Below are 20,207 nucleotides of genomic sequence, written 5' to 3'. Positions count from 1 at the left end.
TAACAGACTTTTTAAAGCACTGTTATTAAAAAAAAAGTCTAAAAATTAAAAATAAAGAAAAAAAAGAAAAACTATACTGTCCTATAAAAGCTGTACACACATATGACTCTATATGTACATATATACGTTTTTAATACACATACTACTCAGAAAAGGGCTGAGGAATTATGCTTAGCAGAATTCAAAGCAAAAGATGGCTGTGGTTCAGCTACTGTAGAACACTATATCAGCAAACTGGCCAGCAAAAATCTTTTTTCTTAGGAATGTTTTTTGGAAAACTACTGAAAGGCCACAAAGATAACTCAGAAGAGGTAAGGTAAAAAGGCAATAGAAAATTAAAATAAACAGAATCAAAGGTCTGGTATTATCCTCATTATGTTGGGTTCTCTTTCTCCATATCAGCTGTAAAGCTATTGAAGGAAAATCTTTTTCTGCTTACGTATTTGTAAAATAGCACATGATCTTCCCTTGTGCAGATAAAGCAGATGTCTCCTGTAGATTTTGCCTTTTTTAGAGAAGTTAGGAAACAGAAGTCTTTCCCAGAAGCAAATTTTAGATTTCCTAAATTGTGACGCAATATATTAGCTTTAATGTCAATTTCTGTGTCAAAGAAGCCTCAGTGGTGGAGGCAAGGCAGCCACTGACTTATAGGTGCATCTCCTTCCCATAACCTTGCTCACAGCAGAGGCATGACCCACCTGATGGATGATGGACCTGCTTCCTCCATACTGCTTCTGCAGAGAGTGCTACAGGCAAGCATACATATATCCCACGGATGGGGGAACTGGAGGAAGCCCCAGAACTGATACCTCGTGGATATGGTATTTTGCCGTCAGCTATTTTTTTTCACTGATATTTTGCTGCAGTATTAATTATTGGGCCTAGCTAGTGACAGTCTTTCAACATGACTTTTCAGAAAAGTTTTAAGAGCAATGCTCTTGATAAAACTACAACTTTCCTGAATTCATTATGTTCTAAATTACACCTAAAATCAGGGTTGCTGTACTGCTTTCCAGGAGTCAATAGGTAACTACATTTCCTTCAATAAATCTTATTCTTCCACATGACTTAAAAGGTCCAGAACCATTTGCTTTCTGAGGCTGATAGTCAAAGCACATGTCTAGGAAATAATTTTCTTAATTTATCCTATGACCATGAACAGAAATACCTTCTCTGCTAGCCTATGTGGATATTTCCTCACATAATAAGTCTAATCATAGCATATTCAGAGCAAAAAGTGTAACAAAGTGTGTCAAGTGAAAGTGGGTTTCTCCCTTCATTTGGGAGTTTCATTGGGTTCCATGAAACACAAATCATAAAAAAACCCCATACTTGGAGCTCATAATAGGCGTGGGTTTTTTTGGTTTTTTTTTTTTTTTTAAAGTTGAGTTCCATAGATTTATTCCTTCACACAGCCTTGCCAGAATTGTTGGCACTTGGTCAGAAAGATCCATTTAGTCATGATCCAGGGTACTGCTCCCAAGAGCACTGAGACAGCTTTACTGACATCTCTGTATTTTGCTTTTCACTGTGCCCTCAGCCACTTTAAATGTTACAGGCTATCAGTTCTGATAATGCAAAATGTAAAAATGGGGAAACAGGCCCACCTTCTAACTGCTCAGGCTGTAGTCAATGTACATTGGCTGAGCTGACATTTATATTTTTAACACATCAACATCCCCCTATCACTGGACAAATAGCCTGGTGAGAGAGATGTTTTAACACTAGGATGGGAAGTACAGAATTTTGAGTGGAAGGCTATTTCTCTGTGCCCTGTCTTTCCCCTAGAAACTCTCCTTCTCTACCCAATGACCAGCAGCAAGCAGACCCACACCCTACAAAGAAATATATATGTGCCTACATTCTTTATAAGTGAACAAAAGAATTCAAGATGTCACAAGTTAGAAAGAAAAAACAAGGCTGTAATGTATGCAAACCGCATCCCTCAATGCATATTTTTAGGTGTATACTGATTGACTTGTCTCAGTGTTTAAAATTAAGTTGCCTTTAGGCAGTCAGGTCTCTTTCAGGAGCTACTGATGATGATATTATTAACCTTTGGTATTGAAATTCTGTTAGTAGCACCTGATTTATCCCAGTAAACAGCATTGCCATCTCATTCTTAGTCCTGGTCTGTGAAAATTTACAGCTTTGGGGGTTTCATTTGTTTGGTTTTTTTCAGAAGAAGGTACCAATAAAAGCAAACTACCCATCAAACTGATCCTGATACAGACTGTATATGAGGAATGCATTACAATTTTACCTATTTCTTTTAAAACATATGGTTTTTTTAGAGGTATGTTTAAAAAAAAAAAAAATCATGGGCTCTAGATTAAAAAAGAATAAATTGAGCAGACAGGTAATTCTTCCTCCTCCTTTCTCCTCTTCTCCTGAAAGGTATTTTTTTAATAAAAAAACCCAGAGATTGCATCTGTCATTAGACTTGATTGTGATATGACTCGTACTGATATAAGGATTAGTTTTCTTGAAGTGTGTCCTGGTTTCAGCTGGGATAGAGTTTATTTTATTTTTAGTAGCTGGTATAGTGCTGTGTTTTGGATTTAGTATGAGAATAATGTTGATAACACACTGATGTTTTTCATTGTTGCTAGGCAATATTTACACCAAGTCAAGGACTTTTCAGCATCTCACACTGCCTGGCTAACAAGGAGGCTGGCAGCACACAAGAAGCTGTGAGGGGACACAGCCAGGACAGCTGACCCAAACTGGCCAAAGGACTGTTCCATACTATATGATGTCATGCTCAGTATATAACTTGGGAAAAGTTGGCCCGGGGCTGGACTGGGGCTTGGGAACTAGCTGGGCATCGATGGTCTGCAGGTGGTGAGCAATTGTGCAGCCCTTGTTTGGTTTTTTTATTATTATTTCTATTGTTGTTATCATCATCATCATCTTCCTTTTCTGTCCTATTAAACTATCTTTATCTCAACCCATGAGTTTTACATTTTTCTTCTCTCCAATTCTCTTCCCTATCCCCCTGGCGGGGAGGGGGACAGAGTGAGGGAAGGACTGTGTGGTTGTTTTAGCTGCCTGCCACGTTAAACCACAACAAAGTGTAATAACAATCACAAAGACATCCATATGAATCCCACTTCAACTTTTGGATATAGACATCTCTCAACTCCCTGTGAGATGAACAGTTGAATCACGTGTATTCTGGCTGAGGCAGTTTAGAAAGTCAGTGAGCAAGATTTCTTTGCCACATAGGAATGTAACATTTCCTTCTCTTCATTCAAATCACATTTTTGTAACTACTTCTGAGCAGTTATTTAGGACACAAAGCGTATTGATACTAAAATAAGGAGATGCCTGCTTCTTGAAAGGTGTGGTCTTGTTTACTTGCAGTTGACAAGGCATTTTACAGGAACACATTTGACTTTTTACAAGTTTCCAACAGCAATAAACTTTATTCCTTCTGACAGCAGAAGTAATTGCTGTGTGCAGAATAAAATTGGTTGTTTTAAAAGTTTAACTCTGTTTTCTTGTTTCATGTTTTGTGCTCTGAGATTGCATTTAAATCTGTTTCAGGTAAATTCTTTCACAAAGAACAATAATTTCTATGTTACTGGGGTAAAAATACATATGAATGAACTCCAAGTCATTGCAAGGTAAGGGAAACTGGGCTTTTATCTGAAGTGGAAATAGGTATTTAACTTCCTCATGTAGAAAATATTCTTTCCATAGTGAAACTTTCACAATTGTTTTTTAGTTAACAAGATCAAAAGAAAAAAAAAATTTAGGCAATTTTAGACCTCTTTATTTAAACCAGACATCTAATGATAATAATAAAAGAAACAACAAATAAAACCACCATCATAACCTTCTGCAGCAAGTACGCAATTTGTGTAAAATATGTCTCAACCATCTGCCCTTACATCATGATTCTTGGGCCAAATTCTGGAATAATGTGAATAGCAGTAACTCACAGCATATACACACTCTGAAAAACATTATATGCACTTGCAGTTCCCCACTTCCATTTTGTGAGTGGTGATCCAATTTAAGATGCTCCAGCTGCCAGCTGCCCCCCACAGCCCTCCAACAGAGCGTACTACCTCTGCACTACTGCTGATTCAGGTGCATTTTCCTTTGGATCTTGGTTTAAAAGTGTTCATTCCCTCTAAAATTAAAATTTATGGCACTTTATCATTGCTAGAAAAGTTAAGCACATTCAATATGTGCAACTTGCTGGCAGGTCAGGTGAGAGTGAGAGAAAAGCACAGAACTGTATTGAACTGGCTTGGGTAAGACAATGGCAGGCACCTTCATTTGGCTCACATCGTGCTACTGGCTTCTTCCAGTAGACTTGCATCTTGTCATCCTCTCCTGTTCCCTTCCTCTTCATGCTACCAGTTTTATCTGGAGGGAGTCACATGAAGATTCAGGAAGCATTTACATATAAATGCTATAGAATATTTTGGCATTGTGATAAATTATTAAACCTCCCATAATTTAAAATGTAAATGAGTCCTCTTACGCACATAGACAAAGCTGTGATGATAGAGTCATAGAAATTGCAGCTTAAGTAGCCTCTGTTTTAAAGAAAAATCACAGCAGCATCATAAGACAAATGTAATTGATTTTATTAGTTTTATAAGCAGACGTAAGCTATCTTCTCCACAGATGGAGAAAACAATATTGATACCTGTAGTTGCTAGTACCGTTGGCTCTTTCTTGAAGAGTGAGGTAGCAAAAAAATTATTTGGCATTATGAGAAACTGAAAAGTGCACCTGTTCAACAGAAGAGGACAGGTTTTCCCTAAAATAATATCCAGTGAATACTAAGTGAAATGGGTCCCAACCATAGATTTAAGGGAAATTTGCAGTGCCCAGGAGCGCAGGTTTTGATCCTATACTTAGATCAGAAAACTATAAAACACATGGCATACCAATTCATTGGTAATGTTCCATTGGGACAGTAAGACCTATCTGTCTTAACACCATCCAACTCATACTGACAATAGCAACATCAGCTGCTTTCACAGATTTTCAGATTTTTCTGCTTCCATTACCTCCTATGCAAGACCATATCCACAGACGTGTGCTTCCTACAAATTTTCTGAGTAGTCATTTGACTTTTCTAGCACCTAGAAAAATAAATTTTGCCCATTATCTTTCCCACATGCATCTAAATGTTGCACATGCCACCCACACATTGTTTACTGAATGGTAATATTAGCACAAAACACTCCGTTATCCTGTATTTTAAAAAATTACAGAACATAGTGCTAAATCTGTGAATAATTAAGATACGTCAGTGAGGAATCAGCATGAACAATAGTGCAGACAGCTATATAGCCATTTTGATTCAGTTTGCCACCAGCTCAGCACATGATCACTGTGCTGTCATTTGTTATTGCACCGCTCAACCTTCCCTTTTGACTTGAAATCTTTACATTCCACTTGGCTATTCTAAAACTGCATTGGCAAGCTCTGTATGTCTATTACAAAATAATAGCATTGTAGTCTGATGCAGCAGCATATGCCCAAAACTGAAATGAATTTTACTCAATATAATCTATAATTCTTGACATATCAGGTGCTAGGCTTCAGTGCAGCTCTCCTAGGCGCTCCCTCTTTGCTCTGCTCATCATGCTGCAGTTTGCTGCCTGCTAGATACATTTATTCATTGATCAAGGCTTACACAAGTCCAGGCTCAATAGGACAGACAGCACCTTGGCAAAGGGTGCCTTCTGTTTTATGCCCGTCAGCAGTATGATGGAAATTTTATCATGAGACACAGAGACACTACTCACATACCCATAATTTTATTAAGCAATAGCGCAAGTGGTCTCGGTAGACTGGGTAGATGACATATTTACATGAACAGTGAATATTATCTACCTCATCTAAATTAATACTGAACAAAATAGGAGCTTAACTAGGTAGAGGTCTCTTCTGGGCAAATAGATCATTTTCCAATCACATACACACTTGCACCTCATAATGAGTTGGGGGAGAAACAAAGGAAGGTATGAGATCAATTCTAAAAATAGTATCTCGCTCCCCTGAAAACAAGATATACTTACCAAAATGAGAGTATCAGTGCCAGTATTGGGGAAACAGCACACACTAACTAACTTGTTGTTAGTCTCTGAAGGATGATATTCTTCTGCCAACTTTTTCAAGCAAATCTAATAAAACATTGATGAAATGTAATAATAATTTTCCCTGCATGAAGATTAAGTGGGAACATGACTCTACACAACAGACAGTTTTTGCATTCATCTCATGTCTGCTCAACTGCAGAAGTCTTTGGGAAATGGCATGTAGAATATTTCTAAACTGAAGTATATCTGAAATAATAGATGTCAGCTTGAGTCCTACAGGAAGTGACAGTCAATACCAGCTTGTTGCTAGCTATTTTTGCAACCGCCTATAAAATTTGACACAGCTAGACAGGCTTGTGTTAGAACTTAAACCTATTGTTTTGGAAGAAATAAAAGGGAAGATAATTATTACCAATATTTACATAATGGGTCCTGTATCTGAAGGCATAATTATGCACAAGCCTGCGTGCTGGTACCTGTCTGAACCTTCAAAGGAAACTGAGTTTCTGCCAAAGAGTATAAAGTTAGAACTATGGGTAGATGCCTTAGGTACCCCACAAACTGGAGTAACTCAGCTGAGTGATTTCTACAGAGTATTTGCCATCTGTTGGTGATGACTCAAGCAAAACAAAGCACAGATGGATCTTAGTCCAAATTTTTGTCTTTTTCTTTTTTTGCCTGAACTCTTCTAAACTTCAGAGATGATTAGGATTTTGTATCATTTTGGAGGAGTGTATTTTTATAGTGAGTAACTCCTAGTTTGTACTTATTCACAGCTAATATTTGAACTATTGAAGGTAATAAATGATGCCATGAGTTTCAGCTTTAAGGCTAAGTAGTGTTCTTGGAAAAACTTCCAGTCTCTTTGTAATGCATTCTGAAATGCTCTCTGCCGTTTATTGGGGCATAGATCATTCAGCTTCGTTCCTCACACATATATTTCCCGGTGAATGGGATTTACGACAGCCAACCTGCTCAGCGGAGAGACTCCTGAATTAGCCAAGACAAATTACTACCAATCCCCCCCCGCCCAAAAAAAAAAAACAAAAACCACCACCACCACCACCAACAACAAGATGCAAACTGAAATCTTATGTACCTCCTGAAGCCTCACAACCTTGACAGGAGTCTCTCTTTTAGACTGAGATTCACATTCTTGAATGTTTTACTGGACTATGATGACCAAGCAATCGCTTTGAGTGAAGAAAATTGGCTCAATCTTTTCTTCAAAATAGAAACAGCCCCTCCAAGTTGTGCTACAATCACCTTTTATTGTTAGAAATATATGTGATTTAAGCTAATAGTAAAAAAATCTTTCCCATAAAGGGGAAGATCCAGGCATTTTTACCTCATTTGGCCATTTATCAAGTGAAAGCCATTGGAGCTACTATTGTGTGCACTCACGCTTGCAAAGAATTCATCATTTGAGCACCCTCACTGTATCACAGTCCTCAGGAGAATCTGACATAGCTAGTAGATGAATATCAATGCCCCTAAGATAGTCCTCTCAGTCCAGATGGGAAATATGCAAGCATATGCATTAGCCATTAGCATGACGTGCCTAAGCAGCATCGCTAGGGAAAACTGAGGCATCTGCAGATGCTCAGTGCCTGGTGGGGTCTTTGCGGATGGCTTTCCAGGGCTGAGCCTCTACTGCACTGTAGGCACCTTCCTTGTAGCAGCTCCTAAAGGCAGTAATGAATGTTTCTGGAAAACACAGGACTTTGAGCTCTCATAATGACCTGTTAATGGCTTGTCTACTTCCAAAGCTACTTACAGCCAAACCACATCTATGCCCAAGCCACAAGTGCAATCAGGAAAGACAGAGAACGGAGAGGGGGCTACCCAGCCCTGACACCCTCCCAGCACATGGCACGCAGGCTGGATGTGTGATGGCTAGGCACCTTTCTGAGCTCAGATTTAACACTCTTTCCAATAAAAGGCTTTAAATTGAATGCAAGATAAAATCCAGATTCTGAGGTTCGATTCAATTGGCTCTCTTCCTCTTTATTATAGGTAACTTGTGAAATTTTAGATTGCCTTTCAACTTTTGTCATCACTGTTGATCTATGTGCAGAAACATACCAGCTTATAAAGCAGCAAGGGCTCTATTGATTTTCTACTTTTAGTTTTGATTGTTTTATGTATGTTGGTGATTCATTAAATGCAACTCTAAGTTTAGCAAACGTGAAACCTTCTTGTAACCCAGTTAATTTACTTGTCTTCTACTAGTTAAGGAGCAGAGCTGTTTATGGAGTACTTTGTGCATGAGGACTAGCTTTAACTAGAAAGAACATAATTTAGTATTACTGAATCACTTCACCTGGAAATAATGCTACCTGTAAATTCAGTGGCTTATAGCATTTTTTCTCAGCTACAGGTCCCAACACACCACAATATATCAACTACCAATGTACCAATCAATCAGATAATTTTGCTATTTTAAAATAAATTTATTTTCTCTAAAGTTTTTCCTGAATTAAAATCTATACTGATTTTTAAAGCGCTGTTGTGCCATGTACCTTCTGAACTGGGGCAATTGCATTGCTTATACTCAATATGAAGTTAGCGAGTTTTTCCCCTTTCATGACTCCAAATACTGTAGAAACAGTTTTGAGTAGAAGACGACCCACATAACTGAGAAGTACAAGTATCATCAACACTGCTCTTGAACAGCAAAAATACCTGTGTGGATCTGGTTCAACAATCTGCTCTTTCCAGACTGATACAGATGATAAAGCCTAAAAAAACCTGCCCAATCCAAAATGCTGTAATAATACATTCTCACTCAGGATCATAGTACAAAGAACAATGCATTTAGAAAGCACAAATTCAAATTAATTGTGTTTTCAGTTTATGTACTTTCATTAAATGTACATGATTACCTCCTTAGAAACTGGAAAGGAAGTGATTTTTTCAGGAGTGGCGGCATCCGTTTACTAACATAATTTGTCTGTTCAAGAGTTGTAGGAGCAGGAAGGTGGAACCTATAAATTCCAGACCATGCTGCCCAGATGAACTGAAGAGGACTGATAAAACAGAGAAATATGACTAAAGGCCAGATTTTTATGCCTGAGGCATGCTACTGCTTGTGGCAGCGATTTTTAGACATATCACTGATGTACTTCTGCTGATGTAACTGCACTGTTTTAACGAACTACTGCTAATTTAAAATTGCAGAAAGATACTCTGTCTTCATACAGTACTTTTCAAGTAGAGCAAATACACAGAAGTTAAATCACACAATCCTCCTTAATACGTTATCTAGAGGTATAAGAAGGGGGGTACAGACAGCACAATTTTTTTCTTCTTTTTTTTTTTAATTAAAGTTGTTGAGCACCACAAGCTTGCTTTAACTTACTCAGTACCTCTGTAAATCTGGCCTTATGTGATTAGCTGCAGTAATATTGCTAACTGAGAGAATAAAATCTCACATTTTGTGTCTCCTACTGCTGTGGCTTAGGCAACAGACATTCGTTCCTGTGACAAGGAACAAAACCCAGTGCTTGGGGATAGCAACCTCCCAACATCTTTCTTCACAAAGAAGGGTTTTGTTGTGGAACAAACAGTTAACATGTAATATCTTAGAATTAGCAAAGGATCTGATGGCTTAGTAGATAAATGTCAATCTTCATTCTTGGACTGTTAAGTAATTCTAGCTTTAGCCATTATATATGGCTAAAGCTAAATGTACAACGGGATGTTAAGTAGGTTTCTGTAAGCTCTTTAAATGTATTTAAGAGTATTTCAAAATAAAGACAATGGTATAACTTCTAAGCCATGTTCCCCAGGTTTCTTTCAAATGAAGAGAGAATAAAATGAGAGTGTTTTCCCTATGAAGAGGCCCCTGGAACTTCCATGTTAAAGTGAGAAAAGTGTTTATTTGTAACTCAGTGCATATTTTTTTTCATATTTGAATCCTGATCCTTGTCCTTTGGAATGCTGGATCCTTAGAGGATGAAGAAACAACTACGTTGGACACGGATTTACAAAGTTAATACAAAATAGCACAAGGTGAAATGATTTCACAGAAAAACTCTATTGTGACATTTCTGCCATAATACCTTACAAACAATCTTGCTCGTGGCCTAACCAGCAAGCTGGGAAGGCGATATCAATTTCCAAAATGTTAAGGGACATACTAAGAAAGCATGACTTGGACTCCCAAACATTCCTTCACATTAGACTGATTTATCTTTCAAAGGCTCTAGCATGAGTTATACATTGTCTCCAAGTCTTACAGTCAGACCTATAAAACAACCTACAGTAGCATCACACACTAACCTCTTCCTTTCCAGAAAAAAATAACGTGTTGCCAACCTTTATGCAAATCTCTTACATCTATTTTTTTTAAAGTACAGAATATGGTGGCAGAAGAAAACACAAAATTTATCACAAAAGCCATGGAGAACAGGAAGATAAAGTGCTTTTTTTCCCTTTAACCAAGCCTTCAGATTTTGATGTATTTTCCATTTAAAGAGTGTTGAGCTTAGCAAAGCTGTAATGTACAATGTCAAAAAGCTCGGCCACAGGTCAGTACTGTTTCTTGGTAGTGATAGTACAGGAATGATTTCTAAAGTGTATACTGAGAGCACTGCCGTTGTCTTGACCTTTCTTCTATGTCTGCTGAACAACTATATCTTATGCATAGAATTCTCGCCAGCCTCCTGGACTATGTCTAGTTCTTACACATATTGGGAGACAAAGAGGAAATCCACAATAAGAACACAGAGAAAAGGAATTTGCATGTATATTACTTTAAAGTCAATTCAGCTTGACCTTTCATGAAGAATGGTTTAAAGGCTGAATTCTCTGACTGTGAATGCAAAGGTTAATTGTCTTTATTGAGTATTGCTTATAGGGCCCTGGTAAACCATGATGGCTTCTTGGAGGGCTGTAGGTAGAGAAGGGTAGGAGAGAGCAGGTTTTGCATTAAAAGATAAATCCCTTAGTATCCACACTAAGATGTCTGTGTCCTAAGCAGAGACCTGAATAAATGAAGTAGACTTTCATAAGAATATGTTGAGTGCTATAGAGTACTATACTTTTCATTATGGAATGACTAACTTAAAACAGAAATATAACCACCTACCTAGTCTCATCAAAAGTCCTCCCACACCACACCAAGCACATGAGTTTCTTTGACTCCTTCTTTAAAAAATAAATAAAAAAATAAAAAATACAGAATTCCTCTGGGTATTAGTTCTCCTGTTAATTTAAACAGTGAAGTCATTTACATGTTTAAGACCACAAAACTACTGAATCGAACTCTTATTTAAACTCTTGTGGTTTCCTTATTTCAACTTCTTTATCAAATATTTGATAGATTACATAAATCACATTGGAAGACTAATATCGCAAAACCTCATCCGTGACCAGTTTCATGAGGATGTTAAGTAAGTAGTTTTATATCACCAGAAAATGTAAAACCGTAAACAGACTGTAAATATTTTCTCATGAAATGAATAAATAAATTCAGCTAATGTTTACAAGATGATCTAGAAATACTGTAGTGTTTAACATTTTTTGCATATTAAAAGTGATAATTTCAAGACACTTAAACACACTATTAAAAATAACATCATGGGTTTGTAATGAAAAATTCTCACTGAACCAGCATCTTCAAGTAATAAGAAATGGTTTCCAGGATGTTTTTAATTCCATCATGCTAATAATCTCACTGTTAGCATACGTTCAGTTACAAACTAACTTTCCTCAACAAAAGTATGAGTGTTTTATAGACCACAAGGAATACTATCTCCCACTCTCTAAGACCTTACACAAATTTTGGTTACTAAACAACCATAAAAGAAATGGTCACGATATACATTAAAGGAATTGTATGTCAAACAACTGGACAAATGTGATGGACAAAATCTGTAACAACCTATCCAGTGTCAATGACAATCACAAGTCAACAGCAGTCCAGTAAATGCAAAGGTCTCTCCACTCTTCCTTGCAAGACAAACTCGAACAATTTCAAGCAATTAAATACAAATGCATCAACGTAAGTTTTGAATACATTAAATGTAAAGTTTGTAAGTTAATTCATCATATTTTATACACACATACAAATTACAAAGCCCTACAAAGTACATAATACTCACAGTCATACAGTTTCATGTATGTTTAAAATGTAGGTATGGACAATCACATATACTTTAGGTAACAGAAAGTGCTTCACAACACTAATCCCAAGACTACAGTGCAACTATGACAGAATTATTTAGTCTGTGTTTTCAGTACTACTCCTTTAAAACAAAAGCCCCACAGGCTTGTGAGTTAAAAAGTCAGAAGAAAGTTCATGTATGCATCTGAGACAGAAGATGAGACAGATCAAAAGAACAGCTCAAAATCTCTAGAAGAGTAGTCTCTCTTTTCAGTACTGATCTGTTTCATCAGGAATTCGTGCATGGACTAGTAAGAGGAAGCACACCTACCCTCATTAGCAGGTGTTGCACACATGATACTTGTTCTGTTTTCCACAAATGACCTTTCAAAACATATATTTATTATATATCATTGTATATATGATTCAGAATTCATTACAATCAGTGCAATGCATAAGACACAGATTTCAAATTTATATTTAATGCCTGATCTGAGATGTATAAAAGCTTTCTATATCACATGGTATGTATTTTCAATATCATTATTACTTCTTATCATTAGAATCAGCACATTTGACTTGTAGTATTAGTAGAGAAGTTATCTTTTTTTTTTTTTTTTTATGCTTACTGGCATACATTTGTCATAATGGAGAAAACCCAGTATCAATGAAAGAGAGTGTCCAGCCTGCTTCTTAAATTCTTAGCAAGTTCTGCTATGACAACGCGCTGCCATGTTTGACATTCTTTAAATGAACCCTCTGTGCGGTAGGATGTGGGTAAGAGCTCACTCAACACCTCAGGACCTACAGCTGCCTGCTAAAGGTACACCCTGACTCCGTCCCTTTGGTTTGCCAAGGGACTGCTGATGGCCTAAGGGAGAAGGAGTGGAACACTGAAATGACTTAAGCTCTCCTGAGACTAGCCAGAAAATGAGGAAAGCTTTTCACAACTCAGAGCAGTGTTGGAGCCACTCGTTATTGTGCCCAACTACAGCAAGGTCACCAGCTGGGAATCGCTTTAGTTCCCAAGAGCTTTGCACCCCTTATATTCCTACTGGTGGGAAAGCGGCCGGACGCTTCGCACTGCGGGAAAACCCAAAATTGCTGGTGCAAGACGTACGGCTGCTTTGCATCACCGTTTGGCACAAGGAGCCCTGTCCGGGTGGGAAATTCCTGCCGGCTGCAGCGGGCGCGGGGCGAGGCGCGGGGCTGTCGGCCGGGCCCGTACCGCCCCCTGCCGGCGGCGACGCGGGCGGAGCAGCCCGTCAGCAGCCGCTCCGGGCACCGCTCCCGGTTCCGCCGGCACCCTGCTTGCCTTTGAAATCACTCCCCAGCAGCCACGCACCGATACACCACCTGGGAAAGCCAGGAAAAAGCATTGTGCCAAAGCGGCTCGTCCCAGAAAGCCTCCCGGATCCTAACAGCATCTACAGAAATGCCTCCTTTTGAAGCTCTTCTCACTCGTGTGAGGGGAAGGGGGGAAATTAAAAAAAAAAATAAAAATTAAAGTGCTGATGCTCAGGAGCAGTGCCACTTCTCAGCTATGCTGCTTTGCTCAAGGTCGCTCAGTCTGTACACGCTGCAACATTAGTCTTAATTGCAGCGCAGATGACTACGAGATTAATGGAAGCCCCTTCCTCTACACCAGCCCTGCGCCTGGATGCCCCCTCACAGCGGGACGCGCCTCTCAGGCTTTAAGGACAATTCCTGCGAAGTGCTGTCCCCTTTTAGCGTATTTTCTTTAAAGACCCTTTAAAAATAAACCATTGAAATAAAACTTTTTTCCCCGTTAACTGGAAGACTCCGCTCCTGCCTTTCCCACGCCAGCTGTCTCCTGTAAATCCTGGAAAGGCTGAGGCAGGAGGGAGAGGACTCCCCAGCTCAGGCAGGCAGCATTTGCGGCGTGGCGGTACTTGAAGCGCTATGAAGATCAGTGGTTCTCAAGCAAGCAATTGTTTTATTACCTTCTCCGTCCTGTGCTTCCGTCACGTCAAATTCCCAAGCAGTGCTACGGTTCTGGTCTGCCTTTCCTCAGGGGATTTATAGCAGTTGCGAGCAAGACTGGGGGAGTGAATCTATTTATTCATTGATGTCATACAGACAGCCTTGTCCGAGAAGGAAAGGAGCCCACGGCAGCACTTCAGTGCTCACCGGAGTTTACCTCCCCCGCGGAGAGCCCTCCTTATCCGCGGGGAAGCCGGCGTCCTGAGTGGGTGTCCCGAGGATGGCTGTGCGTGCGGCGGGGGAGGAAGGCTATCTTCCCCTTCCTCTCCCATCGCTTCTTTAGCCCTGCAGCGATACCTCCGCCACCCCCGCGGCGAGGTGTGTGTGTGTCCCCCCACCGCCCCTCCGGCTCCTGCTCAGCCGTCGCTTCCCGCCCTCCCGGCGGCCCCTCCGCGCTCGCCCCATGCGCCCGCTCCCCCTCGCCGCCTCTGCCCCACCCTCTTAACCCCCCTATAGATTGACAGAGAGATTTATATTTGTACTATTATTATTATTTAAGCCCAATTTCACTAAGGGCTGGGGGGGGGTCTAACAGCAGGTGTGGTCATGCTCTCCATCTCCGCAAAGGAGCATGCTCAGCGCTCTCAGGCATGCTCCTTCAGCAGGGAGGGAGCCAGAGCTGGGCCGGGGGGGAAGCCTCACACTTGCACCGTCCTAATGCAAAGTTTTATTGTTCAGGAGGCCCCGGAACCGGGGGCCGACCCGGCGCCCCCTGCCCCGCACCCCGCCGCCGCGTCCTCGGCTCGGGGAGGGGACCCGGGCGCCGCGCCGGGGGCTGGTGGGGGGGCGGGGGGGGGAGAGGGGTTCCCCCTCGCTCCCGGCGGCGAGGGGAGGAGGAGGAAGAGGAGATGCCCTGGTGAGGAAGGCTTCAGAGGCAACTTCTGCCGGGAAACCCGCAGCTCCGCTGCCGCCTCCTCCCCGGGCGAGATTACTGCTGCGCCCGGCGCTGCCCCCAGCGCTGATGCAACGCCGAGAGCACACGGGCAGCACCATCACCATCATCACCACCATCATGACCATCATCATCACTCTCATCATCATTATTATTAATACTATTATGACGAAGCTCGCGGCCGCGCAGGCGGAGGGGGAAGCCGCGCTCGGCTGTGGCAGCTGCTCTCCAGCGCTTCCCCCCAACCGCGGGGCGGCTGCGCCCGGCTCCGCGCCCCCCGCCCGGGGCTGCGGGAGCCCCGCGCACCGCCCCGCACCGCCCCGCGCAGCCCCCGCCCCCGCGGCCAGGCAGCGGAGAGGACAGGACGGAATCCAACCCAAATCATCATGACGGCACCCGGCGGGTCGCCTACCTTGAGCTCCTCCGTGTCCAGGTTTGCTGATCTGTCCATAGAGCGAAACTGAGCGAAGCGGAGCGAAGGGGGAACTAGCGAAGTTGTGCCAAAAAATAAATAAATAAAAAAATAAAAGGGGGGGGGGGGGGGGGGGGGGAAGGGAGGGGGAAATCTAGTGTCTCAGTTTCCAGCCTAAACTCAGCCTTGTCCTCCAAACCCTGGCAGCTCCCCTCAGTCTCATTCTCCGCGATCACGCCTCCACCGATTAAAATAAATAAATAAATAAATAAATAAATAAATAAATAAATAAATAAACTATTTCACTTTTTTTTTTTTTTTTTTTTTAAAAAGAACTCCCTTAAGGATTAAAGCGACAGGTGATCCTTCTCTGGTGAAAGAGATTCGCGTCCTCTGGCAATGAAAGGAGGAGACAGCAACAAAAAAAAACCAACCCAGTCAGTTTAAAGATTATTTTTTCTTCTGCAATAAGCTCAGAAACCAGCGAATCGCTGCATCCCGAGAAAAAATCCTGCTTTCCTGGACAGCATCATGCAGCAAATTTCAAGCAAATGTGTTCAAACTGGAGAGAATAGTCTATGATAAAAGCCTTTCTCCGTCATGCCTAGTCTGGTAGCTAATTTCGCACCCTGTGAGGGCAAGACATTAGCGATGAACAATTTCGCTGGTAAGATAACAAAATCCCCTAAGTCCTGCATAGACTCAAAAATTGTTTTGCGGCTAAAGGTATTCTGTCAATAATAACAATAATAATAGTAAAAAAAAAAAAAAGATAAGAAAGTCTGTAGGGGATGGTCTTCTTTGAAGGTTATGCTAAAAGAGTTGGGAGGAAAACAGGAGGTGGATCTTTTGCAGAAGAGAGAGGGAGAGAGGCAGAGATTTCCCCCTTCGTTCCTGTTTTACTGTCCTTCACCGCCAGGTGACTGACTTCTCTCCTCTCGCCTCACGGACCGCACGGGTGGGGGGGGGGGATTTCTCCAGCTCTCAAAAAGCGACGTCGTCTTTCCGAGCAGCGCAGCCCCCGGGTCTTAACGCCGGCGGCCGCCGCCCCGCCAGCGCCGCCCCGCCGCGGCCCCGGGGGGGGGGGGGGAGCACGGCCCCCACCCGCGCACCCCTCCGCGGCGCCCCGGCCCCCGCCACCCTCCCCAAATGGCTCCTCTCGCTAGCCCCACGTGTCTGGAATAATACCCACACTCACCAATTTAAGAAACCCTTAATGCCTCATGTATCGCTCCCCATAAAAACATATGTATACATATTTATATCTGCAGGTGTATCTAAATTAATAAGGTGATGGGAAACTTCTCAATCTTAGGCTTGAGGTGCAGGGCTTTTGTTCAGCTGTTGAGTGTCTCATTAACGTGCTGCAGCTTTGGTGGAGCAGCATTTCTGATGGCACATGGATTAAGTCTGAGTCTCTCTCAGGGTGTTACTTTACTAATCTCTTTTTCCAAAGGATTCAGTGTCTTGAGGCTCTCACATCACTCCAAAGAGAATCAAAATTAGATTTAAAAATTCATATTGCTCCCCACCAAGATCCTGATTTTATCACGGTCCGTTATCATAAATCTGTCACTTGCAGTTTTGGAGAACAAGGCTGTGATTTTGGGTTTCCTGCTATCAGTCTTTAGGGGGCCTTATTTATTAACCCCATGAATGGCAAATTCAGAACTATCACTTTCTAGTACTATCATCTCCTTTCTACAGTACTTTAAATAGAACTGGTATCCCTGATAATTCGACATAAGTAGACAGATCTAATAGCTCAAAGTGCATACTCTGTTTCCAGTTCAATATAGATTTGTTTTCAGCTTCCAACACTTCAAGGTTAACATAAGCTTAAACCCTGGGTGATGGCCAGTAATAGCCATTTCTGGAGACTGAACAGAGCCCTCATCTTCTGGAAAACTCCACAGATGCAAGGCAGACACAGGCAAATGACGTTTCTCCTCTTAGCACAAATTGTACATGAATTCCAGGTTCATTGTGAATGCACTGTAAATATCATTATTATCATTAATCTAGAACTGCCATTTGTAAAGATTAAAGACTTGGTCTGGCATTCCTGTGTGAGCCAACAGACTCATGTCCAAATAAAAGATTGCCAAAGTGGACACTAAATCAAGTTTTAGGACTTATAGAAATTTAAAAGAGTGTTTTTCCCGGACACAAAAATATCACTGTACCCCACACACACCCCCAAATAAAAAACCTGGAGAGGCTTCTGTAAGAGACCTTGCTGAAGGAAAACCTCTTTCAGAAGGCACTTCTAAGCCTCCCCAAATGTGTCAATATGCAGTCCTGGGAAGGGGAGAGGACTGCCCCAATGTATGACATCAACCAAGGGACGTAGTATGAGAGCACCTTGGTGCCCTGCCGTTGCCACTGGATAACCAGAAGACCCCTGAGCCCCCTGTAGATGTATGGAGCATACATCTACACCTGTTTGCGTAGTGCTTAGCAGACCAACAAATAGCTGCACAAAATGCAGTTTTTTAAAAACAAAATGTCCTGCGGCACCATGACCTTCTGCTGTCTTGTTGCTCCCTTACCACAAACTTTCTTGAGCAGGGCACTCCTCAGTTTGTTTTCATATTGGTACAAAATGTGTGGGGATGTGATACATTTGAGAATCCTCTGCTGGAGTTGATTGATATCTGTAAAGAGTTCAGGGAAGAGACAAGGAAATTTGACAGGCCAATCATATAAGCCTAGTTTCCTTAGAAAATCTGGCAAAACAAATTGATTTTGACAGTCACTTGAATAATACTTTAAAATATGTTTCACTCTTCATAGGTAATGTACCCTAACAAGTGACTTTAAAAGTGTTTTTTGTTGCTAAGGCAGGCACTCCAGAGTTAATTAATACCAAGCTTCTAGTTGCTTCAAATATCTTATAATCTGTAAGACATCTCTTTTCTCATTGCAGGGCCCTCATTCAGAAGACAGGACTGACATTTTCATTCTCATTATTCATGTATGGCCCTGTGTCTTAGTCGTTGCATACAGTGCAATTATTATTTTCCTTAAAGAGGGTTTTCTGTATCATTCAGCACTGTTAACAACTGTATTCTCCATGTCAACACAAAATTTTACTATAAGGGTAAATATTATCACTACTATTAATACAGGGGAAAACTGAAACCAAGCCAAGAGGCTAGATCCAAAGCAGAACCAGCAAATCTTTAAGCAAATCAGAGTCTGAGCTCCGAAAATGAGCCCTGAGCCTGGTGCTTGCAAATGAGTGTCTGGAAATGAAGAACACAAAGCAAGCAGCAGTCTGCAAAGTCACCAAGCTGTGACTTTGGCCTTAAGTTCTTTGTTCGTCAGGTCAACATGTGGCAAACCAATGCAAAAATTCTGTTATTTTGTGTAAATCCAACCGCCTTAGCTACTATATCACCTTTATTCGTGCATTCATCTGCTAAGCCTTCCAGCTTTGCTTTTTTTTTTTTTCCCCCCACTAACAAACCACTATGCAAAAATCATTCACTGCCTAGTCCTATGTCTTTCCTTTGCCCCAGTCTTCCTATGATGTCAGGCATTCCTGGTAAGCATAATTAAGGATTATATATAGGATATAATTAAAGATTGTACTGTCAGGATATAATTAAAGACTGTATGAGAGAAGAATCCTGGAAGAATAAGCATCCTTAAAAACTGAGTGTTTAATGTTGAAGTACTTCACTGAGGTTAAGGTCAAGTTTAGATTATTCTTTGGTATTTAGTCTTCTAGGTTGTTTGGTGGTTGGTTTTGGTTTTTGGTTTGTTTGGGTTTATTTTTCTCCCCTTTTATTAAGGCTAGAAAGGCTTGCTTTCTGCAGATCCTTGTTGCATATTTTTGTTGTGGCGTTGACTCTGAAGTACAAGAGCAGGATAGAGAATGTATGCAGGACTTTGCAATGGTCCCCCAGATCAGAGCAGAATTTTACCCAATCTCGAAAAGTTGCTTCCTGGACTTAAAAAAAAAAATAAATTCTGCAGTCATTCAAGACTGCATGCAAAAAACAGGGGAGCTGTTTTCCTAAATAAAGTCTGTAAAAACATTTTTATAATCATAAGGTATTAACAAGCTAACGTAGAGATGGCGGCCAACTTCTGTGATACATCTGAAGAGTGAGCAAGTGCAGTTCAAACCTGCGCTGGGAGCAGTGAGAAAGTACAGTTGTTCAGCAACAAATCATGCTTTTTAAACAGGCACAGTAGTTCCAGTGCAAAATAGCTAGCATGATTTCTTTATCTTTCCAGAGATGGAGAGATGGGCGTACGTCCCAAACGACATGGCACAGAGTGCTCTGTCCTCTCAGCAGCACATTGGGCTCATCTTTGAAAGAGATTTTTTTTCTCCAGTTGAGGAGTTTCCAAGATAGGGTTGCCTAGAAAACTTGCTTGGGTGGGCTTGTCTTCTCTAGGCACAGATAATTTACTAGGTTGCTTTAGGCTTTGGGTATAGCCCGTGCAGGAAGATAAACACTTCCAAAGGGTGACTTTCATAAAGGTCTGAATCATCTCTGGAAGCGACTGTTTCCTTCTGACTGTACAGGGAGTTCCTGAAGTTAGATGGCTGAATCGGGGACCACATGCTCAGTAGCTTAATACAGATACGATTGGACTCAAGCCAGAGCTACATATATACATCTGAAAAAAGATGTCAATCGTAATGAAACCATGGAAAATGATGGAATCTTTCACAGTGAAGCCACAGGTGTTGTGCTTTCT

General features: G+C 41.2%; 1 protein-coding gene across 1 annotated transcript in view; it reads right to left on the bottom strand.

Moving 5' to 3' along the window:
- The window catches only part of SGCZ (sarcoglycan zeta), a 482,281-nt gene extending 466,721 nt beyond the window's left edge, over window positions 1–15,560 (bottom strand). The window contains exon 1 of the mRNA XM_075752098.1: window positions 15,489–15,560. Coding sequence (XP_075608213.1) covers window positions 15,489–15,527 — 39 coding nt within the window. The 5' untranslated portion in view covers window positions 15,528–15,560. The remainder of the gene's footprint in view (window positions 1–15,488) is intronic.
- Window positions 15,561–20,207: the final 4,647 nt, after the last annotated feature.

Source organism: Balearica regulorum, chromosome 4 (genome assembly GCF_011004875.1).
Source record: "Balearica regulorum gibbericeps isolate bBalReg1 chromosome 4, bBalReg1.pri, whole genome shotgun sequence".
Classification (NCBI taxonomy): domain Eukaryota; kingdom Metazoa; phylum Chordata; class Aves; order Gruiformes; family Gruidae; genus Balearica; species Balearica regulorum.
Note: the sequence above shows the minus strand (reverse complement) of the source record. Positions and strands in the feature narration are given on the sequence as shown.